At 43.5% G+C, this 25,809-nt stretch overlaps 1 protein-coding gene across 1 annotated transcript; it reads left to right on the top strand.

Moving 5' to 3' along the window:
- The first annotated feature begins 356 nt into the window (after nt 1–356).
- Nucleotides 357–23,609, top strand: LOC137123745 (zinc finger protein GLIS2-like). The gene is made up of 7 exons (XM_067497929.1): nt 357–849; nt 13,236–13,424; nt 13,780–13,976; nt 15,302–15,487; nt 16,085–16,218; nt 17,058–17,176; nt 20,072–23,609. The coding sequence occupies exons 2-7, from the start codon at nt 13,259–13,261 to the stop codon at nt 20,746–20,748; spliced, it is 1,479 nt and encodes a 492-aa protein (XP_067354030.1). The 5' UTR covers nt 357–849; nt 13,236–13,258; the 3' UTR covers nt 20,749–23,609.
- The last annotated feature ends 2,200 nt before the right edge of the window (nt 23,610–25,809 follow it).

Genomic DNA, 25,809 nt, shown 5'->3' with positions numbered 1-25,809 from the left:
AACAACAGACATGCATCCCCACCCCAAACATACCCTTACTCCAAACATACCCTAACCCCAAAGAAGAAACAGTAAAAAGGAGGAAAGGCATGTTCCCACAAGTTTATCCAAGTTCAGGTCCTCAAAATGTGAGTAATACCTGGCACACACACACACACACACACACACACACACACACAGAACGGCTCTAACTCCTCGTGAGAGTCAACAGCTGGCGGATTCTTGCATCTCTCCCTTCAACTTCCTCTCTCTTTCTCTCTCCCTCTCTCGCCCACTCTCTCGCTCCACCCCCCTTAACTCCCCCCCCCCTCCTCACACACACACACACACACACACACACACAGTCACCCAAAGAGCCTGCTCCCTCCTCTCCACCGCTGGGAGCTCAGTTGACCAGCGTCGCAACCGAGCGATGCGCCTCCATGAGATCCTCTGCCTTTGCGCGGCGGGTTTGACATAAACACCGCAGCATCCATCCTCACGTTCGCGTCACGTCTAGTTTTTCTTGGCGATTGCTTTAACTTAGCTGACACTCATATACTGAGAAAAAAAGATATATCGAAGGATGAGTTTTTTCGACTGTGCATGTGAAAACTGACAAGGTCGCAACAGGCATTTTTTTTTTCTCCTCAACGATCCCCAGTGGGAAGACTTGCTTTAAAAATAGATTTCTTTTATTTTGAAACCACCTACAGACGACTGATAACTTAATCGAAGATGGCACAGGAAGCACCGGAAAAACTCGCTTGATTTTTTTGCTCATCTGTGTCTTCAGTTTGTGTTTATTGGAGGATCGAACGCATCTTCAGACTAAAGGAGGCGGTTTCTCTGTCTACAGGCTGTTACAAGGTAAATCCTAACAAGAAAACCTCCTCACTAACTGTATTAAGTAATACAATTATTTAGAAACAGTCTGAGTAATGGATCAAAAAAAAAAAAAAAAGAAATCTTAAATGGGAGGATGTTCAAGTTTTTGTTGTATCAAACTTACAAACACTAGGACTGAATTAATAGTTTGGGACTAATCATGGGAGAAAATATATATATTTATGTCACTTTGGATTTTAGAGACTTTTTGGACAAAGCAATTATAAAAAGATTATAAGCAACTGAAGAAGCTTGAGCAATATGAATTTTTACTGATATATGTTAGACACCAAAGCAAAGATTAAGATCAGCTATCTGCTATGAAATACTGACAGTATCATCTGACCATGGCTTAAGGCAAACCTGTTTGCAAATGGCCACAAGCACGTCAGGTGGAGTAAAAGGCTGTTGTTGAAGTGAGGGGGCGACATTAAACAAACCAAATAAAAGGAAATGATGACACACGCAAAGGCATTTATGGCTTTGGACTTTTGTTGTATCCGAGAAGAGGGTTGTTGGCGTCAGGTGACAAAGGTTCAAGCATAACGCTGATTTTACGGCGCTCAGTCATACGGAGGAGTTACTGTATAGTGACAAATCTAGCAAATCTAATCACATTGTGAGGTGAAATTCTGTAGTTGAGACTTAAACATCTCACATTACCGTGGACACCCCCACTTTAAACAGTCATGTGGGTCAGGGTGGAGATAAGACCTTTAGATCCCTTGTTTTCCTCCCAGCAGTTTGGGTCATCAAATCTCGCTAGTTCCCCCCCCCCACCACCCGAAACACCACTCATGATTTCTTATCCTCCCTAAAGAACTATTCGACTGTGCTCGAAGACAACTTCCTGACTCCAGCTGCACTGATTCTGTGGTGGATTTTCAGGCTTTCAGTCAAAACCTGAAACTTGGGGGCAGGGCGGCGTTAGCGTGTGATCTTCGGGTGCATCGCCGCCACTCGAGCTCCTTTTCCATGAATCACCGTGGTCATGATTGGGAGTTGATGAGAATGTGTGGCTGTCATGTGAAGACTGCAGTCTGTAGGTTGCAGGCTCGTTGCATCATGTTGTTCCCTGAAGGTTGGGCAGACATTCGTGGATGGATTGTGAAAAAGGCCCAGAGCCAAGCAAACTCCTTTCCTGATGTTGTTGGGTGCGTCTACTTTACAGTCCCTTTCCACCCACACTGTGATTGTATTAGTGTTAAAATAGTGGGAGCAAGGACGCAAGGATGGAGGGACGATGACAAAGTATCACAGAAAGGGAAGGAAATCAGTACAAAGTAGAAATTCAAGGAACAAAAAAGTAAAAAGGAAAAAAAAAAGGGACAAAGGAAACAAGGGGAGGAAGCAAAAATAGAAAGAAAAGGAAGGAAATCATGAGGGAAAGGAGGAAGCAGAGGTAAAAAGTGATGATCAAAAAAAAAAAAGGGGATGTCAGCAAATAGAAGGAACAAAAGACATCAAATGTAGCAGAAAGCGTCAGAAGTCAGGAAGAGGGCAGAAATGAGAAGGATGGTAAAACCATTGAAGGGAAGAAGAGAACAATACAGAGTGAGACGGCCAAAGAAAGGTAGGGAGGAAAAAAAGGGGAAAGGAACCCGACGCCATGCTGTGTGGTTTTTAAGGAGGTAAAGTGAGACCTGCGACGACGCTCCTCTTCGTTCTCCATCACTGTCCTCCTCCTTCTCCTCATGCCTCCATCCGTCCCCCCCCCCCCCCACCATGAAGCCCCCTGTGTGGTTGCTGGCCTCGGACCTCTGTTGTCTCCACTTTCCCTGCTGGTTGTGCGTGATACTGTAGGTTCAGTGGGTTCAGAGCAGCTATAACGGCACCACTCCCCCCTCTTTCTCCCCTGCAGCACTGACAGGAGTTAGCAGGCCTCATATGGGAGGGAGGCCTTCCTTGGTTCTCCTCTCCTAGACTTTTGTCTCTCCTCTCCTTTCCCCTCCTCGTCTCCTCTCCTCTGGCTTGGCTCGTTGACTGGTTGTGGTATCATTTTTGGACCCAGCCCTGGACCAGAGGTTCATTTTTCTCCTCTTAGTTTCTAACCACTAACTAACCACTGGCTCCCTGCACCCCCCCCCCCCCCCCCCTCCCCCTCCCCTCCTCCTTCCTAGGAATGTTTTATTCACCTCCTCTCTCTCCTCTGCTTTACTTTTCTGGTTTTTCTGTGCTACGAGCTCACACGCTCTTGTGCCAGCGTCTGACGATAAACAGACAAATACATTTATGTGCTTGTAGCACAGATCTCATTAACATTAGCAACGTGCAGAGGCGGTAAATGCACAGACATACACAAATGCACATTTTGACATGCGAGAAAAAGCCCCCCCACCATCAGTATGTGCCGACCACCTGTGAGGGCAAACACACATCCATAAACCTCCCTTTCTTCTCCTTTCTTTCCATTATCCTCCTGAGAGCTGAGCGCAGGGGCCTTCACTTCCAAACCAAACACAGACCAAATTCCGAAAACCCCACCCGACACTCCCCCCCGCCCCCCCCCCCCTCCCCTTCCATCACTCCCCCTTCACCCTCTCTCCCCCCCACCTCCCACTCACTGCCTCTCTCTCTCTCTCTCTGTCTCTCTTTTGCCTTTAGGCCTGTGTTTGGAGGCAAATTAAAAAGTGAGGAAAATCAAGTGAGAACAATTATGATAAATAAAATAAAAATAACTTTCTGGTACAATTGGGAGTAACGGTAGTAAAGAGGGTGGTGGAATCAGAAATAAAGTTTTTCTTATTTCCCTCCTTTTTTCCACGATGTCGGTGATCAGCCTCTACTATAGTACACAACAAATTCTTTCCTCATTTGCAATCTGGCAGTTATTATTTTTAAGCAATTCACCAAAAATGCTGGATACTGTTGACTTCAATAGGGACAAAGAGGCTGTGAGTTTCGGGCATTTCTTTTGCCCTAAAGACTCAAAAACGGTGGACAACAACTGTGTGCAAACACAGCAGCTCGGTTGGGGTTAGGCCCAAAGGCACCAGGAACATCGTGTTGGGGAAGTAATAAGGTTAGTTAAGGTTAGTTAGAAAGTTGCAGCTTTCCTTATAAACGACCGCTTCCTTAATGTAACATGATGTGTGTCATGACGTGCATCACATGACTGGTTACAATAACACCAATTTCCCACTGGACTTAAACTCTGGTCTCCAGTGTTGTTTTCAATCCTCCTCCGCCTCCTAAATGTTTGTGGGTTTAAATAATATGTGACAGACTTTAGTTCGCTACAGCCAATAGACGTCGCCAAGCGGTAATATGTATCCTTGGGTTGGTCCTGACTGCTCATATCGCACAGCAGGACAGTCTTGAGGTAGTGGTATGCTTCGTATGCCTAGTAGTATTCTTAGTGCCAGTTGAGGGTCGGAAAATCTGCTAGTTACAAGCAAAACACAAATAACATTCTTGAAAAATAAGGCTGTTTGGTGCTGGGAGACTGGTGCACTTGTTGACTTTGTTGCAACCCCTTTTCCAGACCGTTGCAGCAAATATGCAGCAGTTCTGCTCAGTTACAGTTAGACGGCTAAACACTTGTGTCTGTGGATGCTGTTTATGAAAAGGCAGATGTGCTTCTCGTCAACACAGTGTGAAATAATGTCGCACATGTGTATCAAAATGGAGTGAACTCTGATTTGCCTTTTATGGATCCGTAGATGCTCACCTCTTGCTTTTAGGACGAGAAGCCGTACTCTGCCTCGGTAAAGCTGCAAAGTGCAACTTATGGGCGTCGAGCCACTGGCAGCATGAGAAATCAAACGTGCTCGGTGCCACTCAGCCCTGCAGACATTAGTCCTGTGAATACCACAGTAAATACCACCAAAACTTTCCCATCAAACAGAAATAATAAGCCTTCCCTGATTGGTACAAAAGCCTCAGAAGAAATATCTGCACTGCAGCCAGGCTGTTCTATGAGTTTGCATAAGCGCCAGTTATTATCCAGAAATTGAATGAATTTGGCTTTTTTTTTTTTTTCCCTTAGTGAGGAAACCAGTTCAGTGATTAATTGTTATAAGGAAGTTGGAAGGAAAGTGCACCATTTATTTACCTCTAAGGAAAGCCCCCCCCCCCCCCCCCCCCCCCCCCACACACACACACACACACACACACACCTCCCCACTACCGCCGCTCGACAACTGCTCGCCGGCAGGATGGAAAAGTCCTAGGGTGGTTTGACTATAACCACTCATTAAAGAACAAATTGCTTTTTTTTTTCTTCAAATGGCATGTAGCCCCTACACAGAGACCACTGACCACCAGTTCTACAGGACACGTTGTTTCTGTTAACATTAAAATATTATTGATTCTTCCTGCTTTTTCCAGCTCATTACTCTCTTTTGTGTGTGTGTGTGTGTGTGTGTCTGTCTTTGTTTCCTCACAGAGAAGAGCAGCCCACGGTACAGCTGGGATTGGTTATTATTTACTGGCTTGGCACACCAAACACACACACACACACACACACACACACACACACTGGAAACAAATTGGGTGAATCTGCTCTGCACGTAGGAATTTGAGGCGCATGTGTTTGTGTGTTTTAGGTCTGGATGACAGAACTTTGGGAATGAAACGGGATGTAGAGAAAGAAAGAGAGAGAGTGCTTGGATGCCGACTCGTCATTCTCACGTGAAAATACTTCAACACACTTCTCCCTCAGTCCTTGGGTTTTTTTTTCCCCTGTACATTTTCGTTTGTCGCAATTCATGGACATATATCAGCACTTATTTGTTTTCCGACATCCCCGTCTCCTCGGTGAGTGGCAGTAGATGAGAGGATTGCGAGGTGGTGACAGGGAATTACAGGAAAGCATGAAAGCATAGAATAAAAGTGAAGAGGCCTCTGTGTTGACCTTATCTCACTTCCAATTGGTCGGGTTATGAGCGAGGAAAAGGGACAGGGAGAGAAATAAAGGATGACAGAATGAGCAGAGACTGTTATGGAAGAAGACCGGAGCCTAGAAATAGGTCTCGGCTTGGTGGCTCAGACAAACAAATCTAATACGACCAAGTTGCAAAACAAGGAATCAAGGTACACGATAAATATACAGCAGAACTAAACACTCGCATGCCGTCTTTTTAAACTGCGTAACACCGAAGTGTAACTGCTGCCATGTGGCGTTTTGCTGTCTTCCCGTTCTTCAGGACGACTCACGACTAGTGTTTGGATTTCTGTTCTTCACAAACTCGCGGAGGCCGTGCCAAACATTTACGAATTCATGAATTCATACATTTGTGTTAGGAAAATAACACTGTGCCCATATAGAAGGTGCAATGCCAGCTGTAGCTCAGTTGGTGAGGCAGGTCCACGGACCACAGGGTCAATGGTTCGATCCCCGATCGCGGCTATAAGTGTCTCTGGGCAAAACACTGAACCACCCAGCAGCCCATTCCCCTCTCCAGCTGTGCAGTGCTGGTCCAAGGCCAATGGAAATTGGGGAGGGTTGTGTCAGGAAGGGCGTAAAAACTGGGCCAAATTAACATAATGATCCGCTGTGGCGACCCTGAACTCGCGGAATAAGCCGAAAGGACAAAAAAAAAATAAAAAAAATGCCAGCAGTGTGTTAGCAGCAGCAGCTCTGGTGCTGTGTGCATTACCAAGTCACTATCGTGCTCACAGTTATGGTTCGGCTGGTGAGCCACCCACCTACTAACATGAAGAAGACGCGTGGGCGTATTACAGGTTCTTTCTCACTTCTTTCGCTGTTTGTAGAACACACAGTTTTGGTTTGATTGGTTATCATTAAGGTTTAGATTGTATTCTTTGTACCTTAACTAAATAACATTGTGGAGCATATGACATGATAATGACCTACTGAGCCTACTAGCATGAGCCTACTAGCCATGAGGTCCCTACTGGCCATGTGGTGATCAACATTGACGTCATCATTCTTTATATCTTGCCTATCTTATCTTATATAAAATAGCTGAGGGATTATTATTTACTGTAAGTGATACTTTTCTCGTTTTTTAATATCTTTTTTTGGTCTTGCTGTTGCTAACATTGCCAATCTGCTGCATGTAGGGTTCATGTGACAGTCCAGGGGTTTTAAAAATGAAATGTGCCACAGACACGTCCTTCGTCTTCCAATTACGCGTCTGCCCAGTAACCACCAACAGCCTGACTCGACCATCCACTCACGCTCAAAAGTACAGCATTCCCAGGAGACTCAACCCCCCCCCCCTCGCACCTACAACTTTCCCGTAAACCTCCTCCTCACGTTATCGGCCAGTCTCACAATTAAAATACAGGTGCGAGTAATTAGCAATTTCGAACGGAAAGTAAAGTCAGCACACTCCATGCAGGTGAGCTGTTACATGCAGTGCAATAAAAACTCTGTCACCTTTGTAAAAGATACAAAACCATGCTACCTGAAAATCAAATTAAAATGTCGGACACGTGACACACGGAGGTTTAATGCTGAAAACAGCTGCAGAAGAATTTGGGGTTCGAAGATCATATTTCACATGAAAGACAGATTGATAATCCACACAAACATATTGATTAGTCCAGAACTAAAAAAGAAGTTCTTGAACCCTACTGTCTTTCACAAAGGAAGCAGCTTTAGACAAACTCTTGCCCGAACTGGTCTCAGCTTGAAGTTTCACCATGACTATACATGGTAAATTCATCTTTGAGCTCCAAAGGGATAAACGGGGATGAGATGAGCCTATCTTCTCTTACAGAGCCAAATTATTTCCTGTACACTTGTACAGCTCTCATTTATGTCCATCTATTTGTCCTGTGTTGGTCTAAGAATGACAACTGGTGCTTCTGCTATTTTAAAGGCTCCATATATGCAGCAAACTATATAATTTACCAACACTTTTACATAAAAAAATGTGTAATTCGCCAATTTTAGTCAGCCCACCTCATTTACCGTAGTTTGACTCTCTACATTTTCCAACGTGCCACTCGCCAACCCTGAGATTACATCTGAAATTGTTCCACTCTGTAACTGTAGAGAGCAAAATTCAACAGTTTTTCGCAGTCATGATTAACGGAGCTCAGCCTCTCGTGTATCAAGGCTGCTTTGCATTCTGGGTTATTGGAGCTTCAGTCTGTAGAGGGGGGGGGGGGAGAGAAACACACAAGAAGAACTTAGACCAAACCAAGAATCTGACCTCTTTAAATTAGGTTTAGTTTGGGCATGTTTTGCACGGACCTGATCACATTCTTTAAGCCACTTTTTGGCAATTTATTGAAGCATATTAGCAGCATATCTGCTGCAAACAAGTTTGAGTGTGTTGTCATCATCTTCTTAAGTAATGAGTAGACGACTGCATCAATAAGTGAAGTTTATCAAAAAAGTTTTCTTACATTTTGTTGCATCGCCTTCAAGATCAACATGTCTGCAAAGAGCATTGTTTTTTTTTTTTTTTGTTTTTTTGGTGCAGCACTAAACAATCCCCGTTTGGAGGATCACTTCCCTTATTTCTCTCTCCCTGACAGCCGCCACCACTCCCAGCCTAAGTGGTACTGACGCCAGCGTCAGTGCTCGGGCTCCACTGGTGGCGATTGCAGACTTGCTCTGCAAAGTTGCATCACTTACTGCTGCCGAGACGCAAGAGAGGGAAAGAGACGCGAGACATATAATGGGAAAAGTGTGAGAGGAGGAACGGGAGCCCACGTCTGACTCCCACACTTTCTTGTCTTGTGCTCCACCCATTCCCCTCTCCCAAATTTTGCTTCTTGCTGCTTTCGCCGCCCACTCACTCTCGGTCCACCCGAGCGATGCCCCTTCTCCCGTCCCGGGGGAAAGTCGCTCTCCCCAAACACAGGCATAAAAGAACACGCTGTGAATCCCGCTCGACATCATATAAAACCGCGGTTCAACACATTAACGAGTTGCAGCGACAGTAAAATTCCTTTTTTTTTTTTTTTTTCTTTCTTTTCCGCTGCCGTGGCCGTAGAAAGCATCCACACTCAGCAGCAGTGGGTTTGTTTTTGTAATTCGAAATTGAAACCTGATATGGTCATTAGAGTTTGGGATGTTGCGCATAGGCCTGAGTTCTGAGGAACAGTCAAAAACATGTTGTGTAATCTGAAAAATGCTTGGACGTCAATAAGAAGAGAAGAACTCTTGTTTGTCTTCTGTCTCTTATTAAAAAAAAAAAAAAAACTCGCCTCTGAGAACTATGTTTTGCTTGTTGTCTCCATCTCACCACAGTCTGTGGGGTAAGAAGACCCCCCCCCCCCCACACACACACACTCCCCCCGCTATTTTCTCCATGCTTATCATTCCACGTCTGTGTCCTCAGAATCCCTTTTCTCCTCTGTGCAACCGCTCTCTCTTATTCTTTATGTCCATTGCTGTTCAAACAGGTGTCCACTTTCAGCCAGTTCCAGCCATTTCCCATGAATGCACATCAGCCCCCTCGTTCTCATCTGCGTCTCCCTCCAACCCACAAAAACAAAGCCCCTGTCATCCTTGCTATTGCAGTGGCATTGCGTAACGCCTTATAAGGCAGGGGATGGAAAGATCAAAGGATACAACCGCTATAAAACAAGGGTCGAAATCGTTCCTGGAGTGACGGATGACCTTATGTCCATCCTCCTTCCTTTTAGAAGTCTCTCAGCTTTCACATAAAACCCAGAAACCCACTCATCATCCTTGGAAAACTAGTTTAACCTTGACATCCAAGTTTTCATCAACTTCTCTAATGAAAGATGTATAAGAATTATCCTGTGTTTAGATTAGGGATCAATAAGAAGCGAAGGAGAATAAATATGAACGACATCTTGTAATGAAGTTCTATTATTGACAGGATTTATTTCTGTTATGACAGAATGACAGGGAACTGAAGTGGGGGGGGGGGGGGGGGGGGGGTAAAAAAAAAAGCGGATGAAAAAATGAGAGAGAAGAAAAAGCCGTGGGAGGGGCACTGAAGAGGGGCGGTATGCTCTGCTGGAGGACTGGAGGAGGAAAACCACAGGAAGGAGTGAGAGGGGAGGGAAGAAAAAAAAAACAAGGAGGGGGAGCCCAGATCATAGCGCAGTGCATGCGAAATAGGGGAAGGTCTCTTTTATATGTGTGTGTTGGTGCTGTGCATAGGTTACACCCAAGGGGGGGATTCGGTCTGCACTGCTCTAATTGTGGAAAATATTTAGTGTTGTGGTGTGTTTGCACAAGTAGGAAAACTGTAAAACTTACTATTATTTACTAGTATTTTCATTTTCTGCTACTTAATATTGCAACTTCACTACATGTCAGAGGCAAAAGCAGCAACCGGCTACTTTTCGCAATCAGACTACTACCAAACATAATCACAGGGCTGGTGGGAAATTCACAACCTAGAAAGTTCTTCAGATGATTGAATTCAAACCACACGCTCATCAAAACAGCACAGAAGGTGGTTAACAACAGCTCCATCGCGATGACCTGCAACATCGCACTGATGAATACGTGCATGAGCGATTATAATCCAGTAATATCATAATTATTCATGATAAGACATAGGAACACTTTTACTTTCAGTACCTTAAGTGTTTTAAACTAATAATACCTTTGTACTTTTAAATAAGTACCACTTTGAATTCATGACTTTTACTTGTAGCAGTATTTCTATATTGTGAATTATAATATTGTAAATGTGTGTAGAATATAGCAATTCTGAGTTTGTGGATGCGTGTGTACATAGTCAAAGTGTGTGTTTTGCTAGGCAGTAGGGATCCATAAGAGGGTCCGGGCATGCTTCCCAGACACAGGTCATTGAGGGGAAAGTGGGGGAGGAGCTGCTGGAAGCTGGCGGCTCACATGTGATTATGAGTCTTGCGCATGTCTGCTGGTGTGACTTTAGCCTGCATGTGTGCCTGGATACATATGGTCCTGTATGTGCGTGCCTTCATAAGACCTCCAGATCTGGGCGTGTGCGTCTGCGTGTGCGTGTGTGAGAGAGAGAGGAGTCAATGAGGTTGCTCTGGAATGTGAAACCCGTGTGGTGAGGTAGCTGGCAGGCCGGCAGAAGGACCTAAACACTGACTTCATTGTGGTTTAGCCTCTGCCTTATGTTATGTCGGGGGATCCTCACGGCGATTGTGGAAGAATTTGTGGTGACAGCAAGTTTCGAAGAGAAAGAGGTGAACATGTAGCTGGAAAGTTGTTGGTCCGTACGCAGCCAGTGAAAGCAATATAAGACTGCTGCTGCTGCCAGCTACCATTAAATGGCCATTTAGTGAGACGCTCAATAAAGCCTTCGCAGTTGTGTCACAGATCTACTTGCGACCTGCGTCTGGGGCCACCTGAAAACACATTTGTGCCGTGTGTGCTCTGTTCCGTGTGAAAGTGAAAAGTCTGCCTGACAGATTTGTTCCCAAACTTTGATGGTTTGTACGTTGCATTTGTAGCTGGATCTAGTTTAGTACAAAGGCTAAAAAAAAGACGGGACGGCCTGGATGTTTCCACAGTTTAAAAACAGGCTCATCAGTACCAAATTAACAAAATGCATCTTTAAGATGATAATCATCATTTATGAGTTTTCTTAGTGACTAACAGACAAGCACTGGCATCAGTTTCTGATTGAACCCTCTTCAAAATATGGAATATATGTACTGAACTACGTGTTTAAAGCATCAATAAGCAGGATTTTGGTGCTTTGGAGCGATTTGTCTCCCCCTGCTGTTGCTTGTTGTAACAACTGTGGTAAATACCAGTTGGTTCCGTCCTCATGGACAGACATACATGTGCATTTGTTTACAAGCCGAAGCTGTTACTGAACAGGCAAAGCATCAGAATCCAAAGAAATTTATCATTATCATTTACCATTTATCATGTGATTTGGCTTCATATTGCTTGTTGACAGACAATGACTATTAAAATAATATACATTTACTCCACAAAAACAGATGACTGAGGATATGCAGAGTTTCTTGAAAACCAAGTGTATGTGAAGTTTCCCAGCAGCTGTCAAGTATTTGCCTTAAAGTCATCCAGTCAGATTTTCGGTCTTTGAAGCTGATTTCTTGGCCTTGAGTCACTCGGTCAGACGAGAAATTCTGAGTTGAGTCACGGACCGGCGTAGCTTTTTCGTCTCATGCTTCACCAAAGGTATCATACCGCTATGGGTGGAAAACAACTGCAACATCTCATTTAGCCCCTCAGTGAAGGCGAACCGCAGTTTGTAGAGGTTCAAAATAACAAACCCACATCACAATGACTCTCGGGGTTTTTTTTTTTTCCACTCAGAAACAGAGCAACAACAAAAATTTGCAACATTCCCAAACGTTCCGAATGCTCTTTGAAAGCCAGACTAAAACTGCACTACAGCCAAATCTATATTCTACTATGTGCACAGATTTCAAGCTTTACTTTAAAAAAAAAAAAAAAAATCAAATACCCTTTTTTTTTGGGTTAAATCTCTTTCTTTCACATGTGTCAATGCAGACATTTTGAGTTGTCGTAGTAGAGAAACTGCTCCGCACCATTCAGTGCCCACATAAACAATACCAGGACTCTGACGCTGATGGCATGAGACTCGAAATCAATCCATGCTGCTCTGCTAATCTTTTGGAGCATTCGTATTTACTGGAATCCATAAGGGCTGATACAGCACTAGGCAGAGCGTAGCAGAGCACAGTAGAGCAGGAAGAGGGAGGACTGGGGTTGGAATGGAGTGGATCAATTCCAGGTCTCATGCTCCTAACTTGCTGGAAGGTTGTTTTAATAAATAAGATTACCAAGTGTTTCCTCAAGGGGGCCCTGGTGGCTCAGTGAGAGCACTGGGCTGGGATGCAGAAGGACATGGGTTTGAATCCCAAACCCACCAGGTGTGGCCAAGGGCGACCTTGGTGCATTGTCCTGAGCCTGGATAAAAATGGATGTGATGTGGCAGGAAGGGCATCCGGTGTAAAAACTCAATGTGCTGACCTGCTGAAGGGACAAGCAGAAAGCTGTCCATCTTTCAGTGTCTCCTCACGCAGTCATACTACTTCCTACATAATGTCACCGTCCACTCAACTATTTCTTTCGTTTCCACTGATGTCAGAGTCAGATTGGTGCAAAATAGTGTCTCACTGTGAGAGACGGTTCATGCGGTTGTCTTGATTACCAGGTGGCAGACGGAGACTTGTCTCACTTCGCTGTGAGTGTAGAAAAGTAACTTCCTGTGGTGGTTAACACCCGCAAGAGACCTGTGAATCTAAGACAGAGACAGAGAGAGAAGCAGAGAGATAGGATGTGGACTATTAGGGTAATAGAAAACAACGTTCACATTTTGCTCTGGGCATTAAATCCCCAAATCTGAATTATCCTATGTGGAAAAGCTACGGTGCCGTCGCTTGCGAAGAGGAAGCTAAAGGAAAACGGCTGTTTACTTTAGGCTGATTCTTTGAACACGCATTTAGCTGGTTTGGTGAACTCTTCCCAGGTTTGCAGCACCAACCTGCGGCCATGGTGTCACTGGACGAGCCGTTGGACTTGAAGCTTCCCTCAGGACGCACAGAGGGTCCCGTGAGATTAGGGAAGAGGTCTCGTCCTTCCTCTTTCTGTGCCCCTCTCGGCGTCCCACGGCCACGCCTGCTATGCACAACCTTTCCTTCACCACCCTCCTCCCCAGGTAAGACCTAACCCGCTGTCTCCAGCACATGCTTTTGCTGACGCCACATTGCAGTGCAAGTCATCTTTGTCATGATGCAACAGCATAATAAACGGATTCTCTGTTCTCATTCTCCCACTAACTCAATAGTTTAAATCCAATAAACGGTAGCTGCCTTCCATCCTCATATAGACATTTATTGTCCCCCAGATTAGTCAGTGTGGCTCATAACAAGAGGAGTGTGACGGTGACATGACTTGACCTCAAGGACAACCACAACACGGCCTCTGTAGCAATATAAATGGCCATATTACATTACAACGCATGTCCCACAGCATGTAGAAGCTAACATGCCAGACTCTAATCTCCCATCCAGACTCCCAGTCTTCCTCTCAAGAACGACCCGGGTCCTGCTTCACTCCTCCGGCCATGGACCTCAGCTTGTCGCCCTCCTCCCGCCACACCTCCTCCTTATCCCCGACTCCTTCCTCCCCCTCCTGTCCCTCTCCTTGCTCACCCCTGGGGTCCCCTCACAACAGCAGCAGCAGCCCTCAGCCCCATCGCTTCTCTCGGGTAAGTTTGCACTCCTACTAATTAACAGCACACAGCATACGTCAACTCACAAAGAAGACATCAAATATGAAAAACAAAAAAAGACGAAAACTGCGTGGTCGTGGATCTTAATGTGATCAGTTAAGCGTGTCCATAAACACGACAAGCCTCTCAGAATAATCAGGGGCAATGATTGGCCTGGATGTTCTCCGCTCTTCTTCAACAGGCCTGAATTGAATTGAGATCCAGGGAGTGAATCTAATTTGTTGGTGCAGTGTCTGCGCACAGGACACAGCCCTCCAGTGGCTGTGCCTAAATCGAATTCTAGCCATGCCTGAATGGTAAAACATCAAACACACAGCCTATTTGTCTAAGCATGAAAGCTCAGCTCATGGCCTACACACAGCAAATCTTTCACCTTTTTTAAATCCCTCTAGTATCTCTTTGACCCTAATGATCTACTGAGCTGCCTACTGCTAATTTCCATAAGAATTTTAAACATGCCGAGCTTTAAATGCCCTTTTAAAAACCCGGAATACGGGTGCTTATTTATCAGTTTAGCAAAATACTAGCGGTAATATTCTCTGACTAAAACAAGAAAACCCAAACTATTAATATTTAATATGCTGACGCAGCAAAGGTGACAGCAGCAAACATCAAGTTCTATTTTGATTCTGTTTTGTTTTAGTAAGCTCAAAGCTGGGGTACCACAGGGTTCAGTCAATGACCCCTCTCATTTTTTTCCCACATACACTGATCAGCCACAACATTATTCCTGGTGTTCTTAATAATGTAGGACAAGGGTCAGCATGGCCACTCAGAGCAGTCTGCACCTACACAACACCGTGCACAGCAAAATGGGATATACTGTGTTCTAAGGTGGCAGAAATACACAAAGTCAATGCTCAAGTAGAAGTGCACGTACTGGCTCAAAAAGAGTCTCCACTACAAATAGTACTTAAAAACTTTACTCACGTTAAAGTACCAAGCAGATTATAGATATTTGACCTAAAGTACCAAAGTAAAAAACTGTGTATTTTCAGCAATGCTGATCATTGTAATTATGGCAAACTATATTCAGTAATCAATGAAAAAAAAATAAGGGTCAAAGGTCTGACAGGTGGTTAACTCATAAAGAAACACCAGTTCATATTATTTTATTAAAAAAACCAAACAATTTTCCGCTAAACCACCAGGTGGTGTTAATGCTATGGCTGATCAATGTTCCCGTGTTGTAAGATATCACCAATTCTAATTAAGGTCGGTGTAATAGGACTTGAATGCAGCTTTTTCTTGTGTTTGCTTTGACCTTGGTGACCTTTTACATTCCCCCTGCCGTCTTTCAGGAAGCAGCTCGTTACCGAGGAGGGGACGGTGGAACCTCACCATCGGGTTATCCGTTTTATCTTCCGATTGGAAGCCCCCCGAGAGGCTACAGCTTTCCCTCGTCCATGTTCCTCAGTCAGAACACAGAGAAGCAAGTTTCGCCAGAAAACTCAGTGGACGGCCAGCTGGCCTGTCGATGGATGAAGGTAACAGCTGCTCAAGTGCCGTCACCTAATAACGTGCATAGTGTAAGAATATCATATATCTTCACCTGTCAATCATTAATGTTAAGTAGGGTGGCCAAAACATTAAAACCACCTCTTATTATAATGCATTTATAATGCAATTAATATTATTTCCTTTCTGACTGTTTCAACTTAAAAACTGAGAAATTACAATGTTTCAAAAATAAAAATTCAGGGCAGAGTTTGTTGTACTGGACTGCATTAGGGTCTACAGCTGTACCTAATGAAGTGGCCAGTGCGCTACTTTTACCACTAGGTGGTGCCAAGACATGACGCTTAACATGCTATCTAACATCTTACTTGACTGGTCCAGAGTGACGGACTAGAGAGAGACAGAGGGAAAACGTGGCCCCAAACGGCTGCTGAACCTTGACCTCATTTCTAATATTAATTTGACATGTATGAACATCTGATGTTGTAAACTTGACTTCTCATGTTTCAGTGACTCGGTCAGGATAATCCAAAGCTTTTGATATGTTGCACAAAATGATTGAGTAATGGCAGTTGTATCCTGAATCCAGTCAGCGTATAATCACCCTGCACATCTCTGTCCTGCAGTGTCACCTGCTGTTCGACTCGCTGCAGGAGTTGGTGGATCACATCAACGACTTCCATGTCAAGCCTGAAAAAGACTCTGGCTACTGCTGCCAGTGGGAGGGCTGCGCTCGAAACGGGAGGGGTTTCAATGCCAGGTAGGCTCATAAATCATTCCACATTCCTGGTAGACATGGGCAAATATCCCTCTTGGGAGTAACCTGTGTACTTGTCATAGTTCTTTTTCAATAGTTTAATACATATTTTAGCTGCACAGAAGCAAATTTATCAGTGAGTAAAGCCTTTGCAGATAGCGTCTTACTGTTGTTCCATTAATGTGATCAAGTGTAAAAGTCCATGCATGTTAGAATACACACGTATACGTAGGAAATACACAGAATTATTATACGGAGTTATTAGAAGACAAAAACAATAGGAAACAATAGAAACAATAGAAAAAGATTTTTTGGACTGTTTATAAATCTTTCTAGAGAATAAATATTGCTTTACAAGCAGCACATTTCAGTTGGTTTGAGTAGTATTTGGTTGCAGAACATAAGTTGAATGACTTTAATGTTTCCAATAATCAACATTTTCTACGAGTTTTGAGGCGACTTTAAGGTCGGATACTTTCTACCGGATTTATCGGAGCACTGGCAGCAATCAGTGAACACTATGGTAACACTGTTGTTATGCACTGAAACCAGTACCTGATAAGAAAACATGTTTGCTTAAGAATAGGGCAAAAATTATAGTAATGCAACACCAACTAGGCGAAACCCGATCTCTCAGTCTGAACAAGGAAATCACGAGCTTTGTTTTAACAGGCACATCTGTCGCTTTGTTTCAGACACCAACTCTGGTTTTAATTCAAATATCACCAGCCACATCCTCAGAAAACACTCCTACTCGAGTGTCCGCCTCAAACGTAACATTTTCCTTGCAAGTGCGAGTGTGCATTGTGTAAACAGACTTATTTGTGTTTTTATTCATGTAGGTACAAAATGCTGATTCACATACGCACACACACCAATGAGAAGCCACACCATTGTCCCACCTGTAACAAGAGCTTCTCTCGTTTGGAGAATCTGAAGATTCACACCCGCTCACACACAGGTGAGTTCACAAAGAAACGAGGAAATTCAAAGCAGCAATGTGTTTTCTTTCTTTCTTTTTTTTTCCCCTACTTAATCAAGTGTTTACTGCTCTTTTTCTTCGTCACACAGTCCGGAGGTATAAAAATCTTAGAAGAGGGTGGGTTGCGGAAAGACAAAACAAAATAGGTATTTTTCTAACTTCTGAGTAATTGAACACACGTGATCCAGCTAATCAGCAGTGGGAAACAGTCGGAAAACAAGTAAGGCAATACTCCCTGAGGGCAACGTTTAGGTTGCTCTATACAACAGGTCAGGTTCTGTTCCTACATTTTACATAGCACTAAAACAGGTTGGTTAACACGAAACCTCCAGTTTGCAAAACAGGCTTCATGTTTTAGGACAACAAACACATCAACGTCCATCAGAGCCATGTTTTCCCACACTGGCCACAGTTTATCGATTTAAAAGATAACTACGGTCCTGACATGAGGTCCTGACATTGTCGGGAGTTTCCCTTTCAGAGATGTAACCAATATTGGGATGTAGTGCGAGCAACGTACATTTGTGAAGAAATAATCCTTGTAATTTGGCAAGGGGGGTGGGGTGAGGGGTGCTTGAGCAGATGGCAGGTCCTGTAACAAGTGTTTTGCTTTGTAATCTGGTCGTATACCACAGAATCTCGTGCTGTATGACGATTTCCAGGTCCGCTCCTACCGACAGAAGTTAACGAATTCCCTTGTGCTTCCAGTTGGACATTGTTGTTGTGTTCGTATGAATGGAGGAGTTCTTCACCTTTGGGTGTTTGCAGTCGCAGGAAAGGGGCGTCAACAATTCTCTCAGAATTCTCAGGAGTATTACTTCCACGATTCACAAATGAGCACGGTTGGAGATAATCCGGACTTTCCACTAGCGAGCTGGCTGGGTGAAATCCCATTAGTGTCAGGGCCAACAGACTTGGGCGTTTGCGTTCACACATACATCCATCCCAGAGAAAGTCTGGAAAATGTCTGAATTCCAGTGCGTGTCTGAAAGGGGCTTAAGGGTCATTCTCAAAATGAGACAGATTTTCAATTGTCCATACAGACACTATAACCAACAAGACTGTCGAATAGGTGACACATTTCTTTGTTCCAAAATTCTCTGTCTGACTGTGAAAAGAATTCCCCTAAGTGGTCAGAATCACCATAGATCCACCTGAGATCTCACATATGCATAGGTGACTGGCTCACTTCAGAGCACCTGTCAACAGTCTGTCAACCAAGGGATTTAAAGTAATGGGACTTGTCGAGGTTTTAAGGTGTGACACCGCTGGACTGCTCAGGCAAAGTTATGTGACGTCCCTTTTTTTTTTTACTGGCAGAAAGTCTGTTGATTTTATAAGTCACCAACTGTGACTATCAGGAAAATCCAACACTTTTTGTAGCTTATTATCTGAAGTGTTCCCAGTCAGTTGTCAGGCTCATATCACAGTTTCCTTCCTGCCTGCTGCTTATCAGCTTTTTCCACAATTTGCCGCTTTCACTGCCTTTGGTCAGTTGGTTTCAGGCGGTGCGGTCGCATGTGGTTGGAATCGTCAGTTTCTATACCTGGGCACATGAAGAATCAAGGAAGCTATTAAATTCATAAGTGGCAGGAATCTTCATTTTCTTTTGGTGTTTGTCCCTGAAGGTACCTGCTAAGACACAAAAGCTGGGGTTTCACTGTGAGATTTGACGACCTAAACTCAGACTCCCTTCCACTACTTTGTTATCCCGTCCGTTTTCAAAACCAGCTCAAGCCAAAAAGCTCGGATGAAGTGGCTGGAACAACATTTTCTGTTTTTACTTTCATACTTCATGGCATACGTTTAAAATTCTGAATGGTCCCGCTGTCATTATGTGAGACTCTTGGATTCATTAAGTCAGTACAAACATGCTTTTAGCAAAATTTCATTTCATGACAATATTTTGTATATTCATACGAAGGTTTACATATAAATATTGGATTTCATTTGCTACCATTGAAAACAAGTAGAGTATTTTGTTGAGGCCTCACAGGGATAATGCATATTTCTGGAATATCTGAAAATCATGACAAATCTGTCTCTACCCTTTTACTATCAAATGAAAGCAACGTAAAAATAAAGCTCATATTTTCTGTCAATCAAATGTCAGAGAGAAAAAAAAAAAACAATCATCCAAGAGATAAAATGTGCAAACTGCAGGTGCTGAGTAGGAGGGGAAGACAAAAGCGAGCAGAAAAAAGCAAATGTAATAAAATGAGGATCTATTAATAATTTACAGAAACAAATTAGAGGCCATATAGTAAGACATTGCTATAATGTCCCGCTAACCATAAAACCATTTTGTGGTTTTCACGGCAACATGTTGTGCTACCTATAGCTCGCACAGAGAGACGCACATCTCTAAGGAGATGCCTTGAGAGCATGACTCCTTTATTCCGTTTCAGTATGTGTCACACTAACCGAGTCACCAGGTACAAACAAAACACGTAGTCTTTATCTTGTTAACACAAGAGTGTGTGCTTTTCGACACGAACAGGATTTACTAATATCGTTAGAGATGTAAAGTGACTTTGTCTCCTCCTGTTTTTTTAGTCCTGACAGATTGTTTAGATAGTGACACAGTTGCACAACAATAAGGCTTTGTGGAATGGTGCAATATGATCAGTGTCTTTGTCTTTGTCCTTTGCTGTGTCACTTGTGAGCTCGTGATGTTGCGCACAGTGTTTGATCAATTATGTAAAGAGAAGATTTTATTTTCCAGAGTGGCAATAAAATTCAATTACAGTAGCACAGTACAGGTGCAGTACTAAGGAGACTTACATCCCAGCTGAAAATACTTAATGTATTCACCCCCACCCGCTTTTCTCTGGTTTACATTGTCCTGCTATATCTTCCTGTCTTGTCCTCTAGGAGAAAAACCCTACATCTGCCCGTATGAAGGCTGCAGCAAACGTTACTCCAACTCCAGTGACCGTTTCAAGCACACGCGCACCCACTATGTTGACAAGCCTTACTACTGCAAGATGGCAGGCTGTCTGAAGCGCTACACCGATCCCAGCTCACTACGAAAGCACATCAAGGCTCATGGGCATTTTGTTGCCCAACAACAAGGGGCTCCGAGCAGCCTGGGGACAGGGCTCACCCTGCCTGGGCACCAGAGCCCCGCTGAACTGCCCTCTGTTGGTGCTGCCCACATTATCATACCGGGGGCTACCGCAGCTCTACTTGGGAGTCTCGGTACCTCTTTGCCTCTCTCTGCTTTCTGCCACGCGAGAGCCCTTGGCCCCCACAGGACCCCACTGTTCTCCGTTGGAGGACATGGCAGCATGGGGCCACTCGGCCTCTCAGACTCCCCTCTATTACACTTTGGACTTTCGGCCGCATCGGTGTTAGGGATGGGAGCTCTGGGAGGCCTGGGAGGGCACCGAGTAGGGAAAAAGGCAGAGGTTGAAGAGGAAGACAACGAAGTGGATGAGGGTGAGGTGCTGAACCTGTCTGCAGGGGTGGAGCGCAGAAGAAGTGACTCTTTGCCCTGGGTGGTTGTTCCCCCAAGGGTGCTCCTGCTCGAACCAGCTGCAGTTAGCTAGAATGTGCCTGCAACAATGCGTAGAATCAGATAGTCTGGGTCTACGTGAGTTTCTGTGTGTTTACATACATGTATGACTGTGTGTGTGTGTGTTTGTGTTTGTGTTTGTGATGAGCATGTTTGTGCACGTGTGAAATGAAAGCGATTGCTGTCACCTGCAGACCTATTAAAGCACTTCACTCATTCCAGCCCAACAACAGAAGACAGACTGAATGACTAAGCAGCATGTTTCAGCTGTGTCAGGGGATATTCATTCATATTACCAAAAATGTGTGTAAAACACTACTAGTCCACGCAGAGAGGGACAGTTTTTGACAGAATGTGGTCAGATTTCTACAAAAAAAAGATTGAGGAGACATTTGAAAGTTTCGACAGGAACTATTTCCACCAGAGCTTTCAATAATCAACACTCATCAGTGTAACAACATTACAATCAGTTTTTGTAGCCGCAGGAAGGATGACAATGCTGGTTAGTTGATCATTTCCACCACTTAAGTCCAGACAATTATCAAATTGAATGCCATAAAAACAGGATGAATCCTACTAAATTTGATGATTATAGCTAATAGCCAGTATTTTGGGTTTCTGACTAAATGCCCACGACTTTTACAACATTCACTTTAAGCTGTTTTTATTCCATGCATTTAGCCATTTTCTGATGCTTATCCAGAGCCAGGTCATGGTAGCAGCAGGCCTCGGATCTTATAGTCTCTCCACTGTGTTATGGGTCTACCCCAGGTGGATGTACCAAAATAACCTCCAGCGGAAGGTGTTCGTGCACATGATGCTAATCATATCATGCACGCTTAGATGACAACTGTGTACAACTTCCAGTTTCCCTCCACACACATGCAGTTACCGATTTACACGACTTAACGCAGATGGTCCAAAGGTGGTTGGTCTCATAGTGAATCCAGTGGTCTCAGTCTTAAAATCGCCACCCAGAGCTCATAAGCATTGTTATTCTCATACTCCAACAATAAGTCTTCCCACGTTTATGCCCATATAAGCCGTTTGATTGCGACCAACAGGATCGTTTTTTTTTTGAAAGAGCGTCGACACACATTGCGTGTTAGCAGCATGCACCAAAATGGTGGATACTACTGCTTACAATTGCACTAGTTTTAGATCATTTTCTGCCCTTAGACACTTCGAAATGCTGGATTAAAACTGTGGATACTTAGGTTAGGTTAGGTTGGCTCAGGTACTAAATGAAAATGTCCTCACTTTTGCTTCAGTTCACTAATTTGTCACCTAATGCATGTTAGATGGCTCACTGTGGTAAAGTCCTGTGCTTTGGTAAACCAGCCAACCACCTGGCAAACTTGTCTGTGGTAAATACTACAGTAGGTGACTTGGTGTGTTATGTTTGCTGCAGCAGCTATGCATCGGCCCACAGTCAAACCTTTATGTTGGTGGTTTTTCCCTGTCTGAACAAATGACCTACCTAGTCATATTTTACAGGAGGCCACACTCCTACTCTAAAATGGTTACCAAAAAAACACTTATAGTGGCTACCTGCTAACCATCAGCAGGTTCAAGGCATGTCTGTGCACACGTGCAGCTTTGTCGGGTACCTACCTTAAGTGCATTGTCTTTTTTCCTTGTAGTTTCATGAACCTAACAACTCAAATTCTGTTCATCTCCAATTGAGCCGTTAATCCATGTTTTAAAGGTGGATATCTCAAAATCACACAACACAAACCATCTATCTGCTGAGAAAACAGCATCCACCCTAAAACTTATCTATATCTTGATTGAATGGTTAGGACATGGTTTACAGTGGACCTGTACTAGAGTCACTAGGCAAAAAGCAGGTATATTAAGTATTTTGCGTTTTTATATTTGACAACCCCCACCAACTGCCTCCACCCACCCAGTGTTCTCCTGAGTAAAAGTGGGAGGAAGCAGGATCGTGGGGTGCAATGGAAAACATTCCACACATAGCATTTTAACACAGCCTTAAATGTGGACTTTCAACATGTCCACGTGGAGATGGATGCAACACGCCCATGTTATATCCATGTCCATTTTTCCTCCAGTCATAGTCCAACGTGTGTGCACATAGGGTCTGAGTTAAAGTGTAAGTGATCTCGGTGTGACTGCTCTGTTGTTTGTTTGGGACATTTCCGACACCACGATGTGTGACAGAAGCTTGTAGCCACACAGAGCCACTGTATCTGATTGACCATGTGATTTTATTTTTACAAGTCACAAGTGGATTTAAGACAAAACCTGTACATGACTGAATGTAGATTTTCGGTTAAACCCTTTGCATGCAGTTTATCTTTGCTTAACTAATCATTGCATGACAATGATCTATATCAGGATCAGCCCTTCCTTTTAGCCAAGACCAGCTGAGGAAAATCTTCAACAATGTAGACAAAGATGTGTATCAGGCAACAACGGTTACACATTTACTTTAGCTGAATGTTAAAACCTTAAAAGGTACATAAAAAGAAGACAAATAATGGTTCTAAACAACCTCTCAAGTATTTTTTTTTAAAGGGGAAGTGTTTGACAATGGCCACCTGTAGCCAGTAACTGTATTGTTTTATCTTGTAATCTTAGTTTTTGTTTTGCACATTGATTTAACCTAATCAGTATTCCAATGGTGTCCAAGTGCCTTGTGCTTCAATATTTCACACAATATATGAGAATATTTACACAAATTTAAAGTATATAAATATACTTTTTATTACATTTTTAAAACAGAATTTTAATGACCTGACAACAGATGTGATTGGTACATCGGTGCCACTGCAATGCTTTTTTTTTAAATTTTTTTTTCCAAGGATGTCACCAGTGTTAATGACTGTGACCGTGACTCTGTGTCAATAAACACATATGAAAGAAAATCTACATTATCCGTCTATGGTTGTGTATGTGTGTCTTTGTTTCAGTTAGTTGAAGAATTTGAATTACTTTTATTTAGTTCTTTGTGCTTTTATTTGGAGTTTCTGTCAGCGACGTCATTGATTGTAATTGATTGTGCCTGATTGCGATTAAAACTTCAGGTTTACCTTTAAGTAGTGACAGGTTACACCCCTACCAAGAGCAGAACCACAACCACGATGGAAAAGTTCATTGTAAGCTCCTATGCAGTTGCAAGCCTTGTAAGTGTGTCTCGACGTAAGTGCTGACGAAGCAATGGAAACACCAAAACATGGTTATACAGCTAAACAGGTTTTTTCACCTTCACCAACTGTATAAATATCTCTTTAACATGCTACTCAAGCAGATTATGGGGGGTGAAATGCAGACAGTGTAAGGCTGATTTAGATCATTTTAAAGGCTTTTTATATGCACCTCTGAGCAGCTTTCATTGAAATGAACGGAAACCATTTTCCAGTTTCCAGTTTTGCAACACACCAATATACAGTAATGTAAACATTACCTGCAGGGAAAAGCGTTGGCTAGAAGACTAACACACCCCATGGTTATGTATTTAACAGCAGTTTGACATGTCACTAGCATCCATCACTGTCCTCATATGCACTACAGCCAAACTTGCATTTTGCAGAAATGTGGAATCAATTTGGGTGTGACTGTGGCATACGACTGCCTGTTTGTCTCTGTTTGTGGGATAGTTAAATCCCCCCCCTAATTTCATGCCCGGGGAAAACAGGAATTTTACAATGTGGGGCCGCAAGTCTTTAGTCACAGCTAGGGAAACTAAAACACAAATATGACAGTGCTCGTTGCAGTTTAGAAGCTCAAAAACTGGAAAAATGTTAAAAGTACTTCTGTCAGTGACTCGTCATATTATTTCATATGGTTATAGAAATAAAGGGGGACTGTTTATGGTTAGATATGTATTATGTCCTCTCGTTTCTATGAAGAGGCAGCTATAATAATATTTTATCTTCAGTTGATAGACTCAAATGTGTGACTTTATAGTTACATTTAGTTATTTGGCACACGCTCTTATCCAAAGTGACTTAGAAGTGAGTTACAAGGCGTTGTGGCAAAAACTGTAAGGCAAGTTTAGGAAGCAAAAGGTACCTCACAGACTTGGTTATGGTGAGTTTAATCAGCAAGAGGGAGAAGTACACACAGCAGAACAGAACTACACTTGAGAGTCTCAAAAGAATCAGACTGACCAGGTTTTACAGGTTATGGGTGTCTTTTAACCACTCAGCTCACTCACTCAGGGACACAAAGGGACCAAGGAATAACTTACCAAACATACATACAGGTGAATACACAGTGATAAGGAATCTGATTAACAAGTCTCTGAGACTACTCATCTCCTATTGTTCCCTGCTGGGACAGCTTCCCGATGAAGCTCTGGCCTAAAGACAGCGCGGACACAAGGTCTGCTGAGGTGTGATGGCAGAGTTCAAAGAATGCATTTGGTCACCTTAAAGGGGCATTTTGCATTAAAAATAAAATAAAATTCAGGCATGTTGTCTCAATTTGGATCATCTGCAGGGGTTTCCCCAGATTTCTGGTGGACTGGTGCCTTGACTTTATTCTGTAACGTGCCTCGAGATGACTTGTGAATTGGCGCTTTATAACTAAAGTTGAATTGAATTGAATTGGTGTCAATCACTGTAGATCCAATGTTGATGCCGATGTTGTGTTTCGTCAAAGGTCTGGCTGGGAAGACGAGAACTTTGGTGTTGGAGAGGTTGAGTGATAATAGAACCCAGGGATTTAGTACAGATGGTGTTACCCTGGCACTCCAGTACAGCCCTCACATTAAAGTGGCAATTACAAGCCTGCCTGAGGTTGAACAGAACAGGTTTGTTCTCTAAAATTCCTCTAGCTGTTCTCTACCTTCATCCCAACGTTCCCCCTGCTGCCTATTCAGCACCACCTGCAAAGTGAGCCTGTGAGCAAAGTGTCCAAAATGGCAGGCGGAAGAGAGAGCACTTGTGTCCCGCACACCACATGTCCCCGAGTGTCTTAAGCTGACTGCCAGAAACCAGGTCTTGCCTTTATACAAATACCTCTGTTCCCAGAGGTAGCTGAGCTTTATTTTGAACAGCCACAATAACAGTGGCCAGACACCGTGATGGGCAGAATACTTTAAAACACACAGAACTACCCATAATTT

Source organism: Channa argus, chromosome 3 (genome assembly GCF_033026475.1).
Source record: "Channa argus isolate prfri chromosome 3, Channa argus male v1.0, whole genome shotgun sequence".
NCBI classification, from domain to species: Eukaryota; Metazoa; Chordata; class Actinopteri; order Anabantiformes; family Channidae; genus Channa; species Channa argus.
The sequence above is the reverse complement of the archived record's forward strand: the minus strand, read 5'-3'. Positions and strand labels throughout refer to the sequence as shown.

Excerpts from the sequence above, each read along its gene's own strand:
- LOC137123745 (XM_067497929.1), top strand. The coding sequence starts at position 13,259 with ATGGTGTCACTGGACGAGCCGTTGGACTTGAAGCTTCCCTCAGGACGC. Across the intron at positions 13,977-15,301 it reads AGCCCCATCGCTTCTCTCGG|GAAGCAGCTCGTTACCGAGG; the intron begins GTAAGTTTGCAC and ends GCCGTCTTTCAG. Across the intron at positions 16,219-17,057 it reads GGGAGGGGTTTCAATGCCAG|GTACAAAATGCTGATTCACA; the intron begins GTAGGCTCATAA and ends TTATTCATGTAG.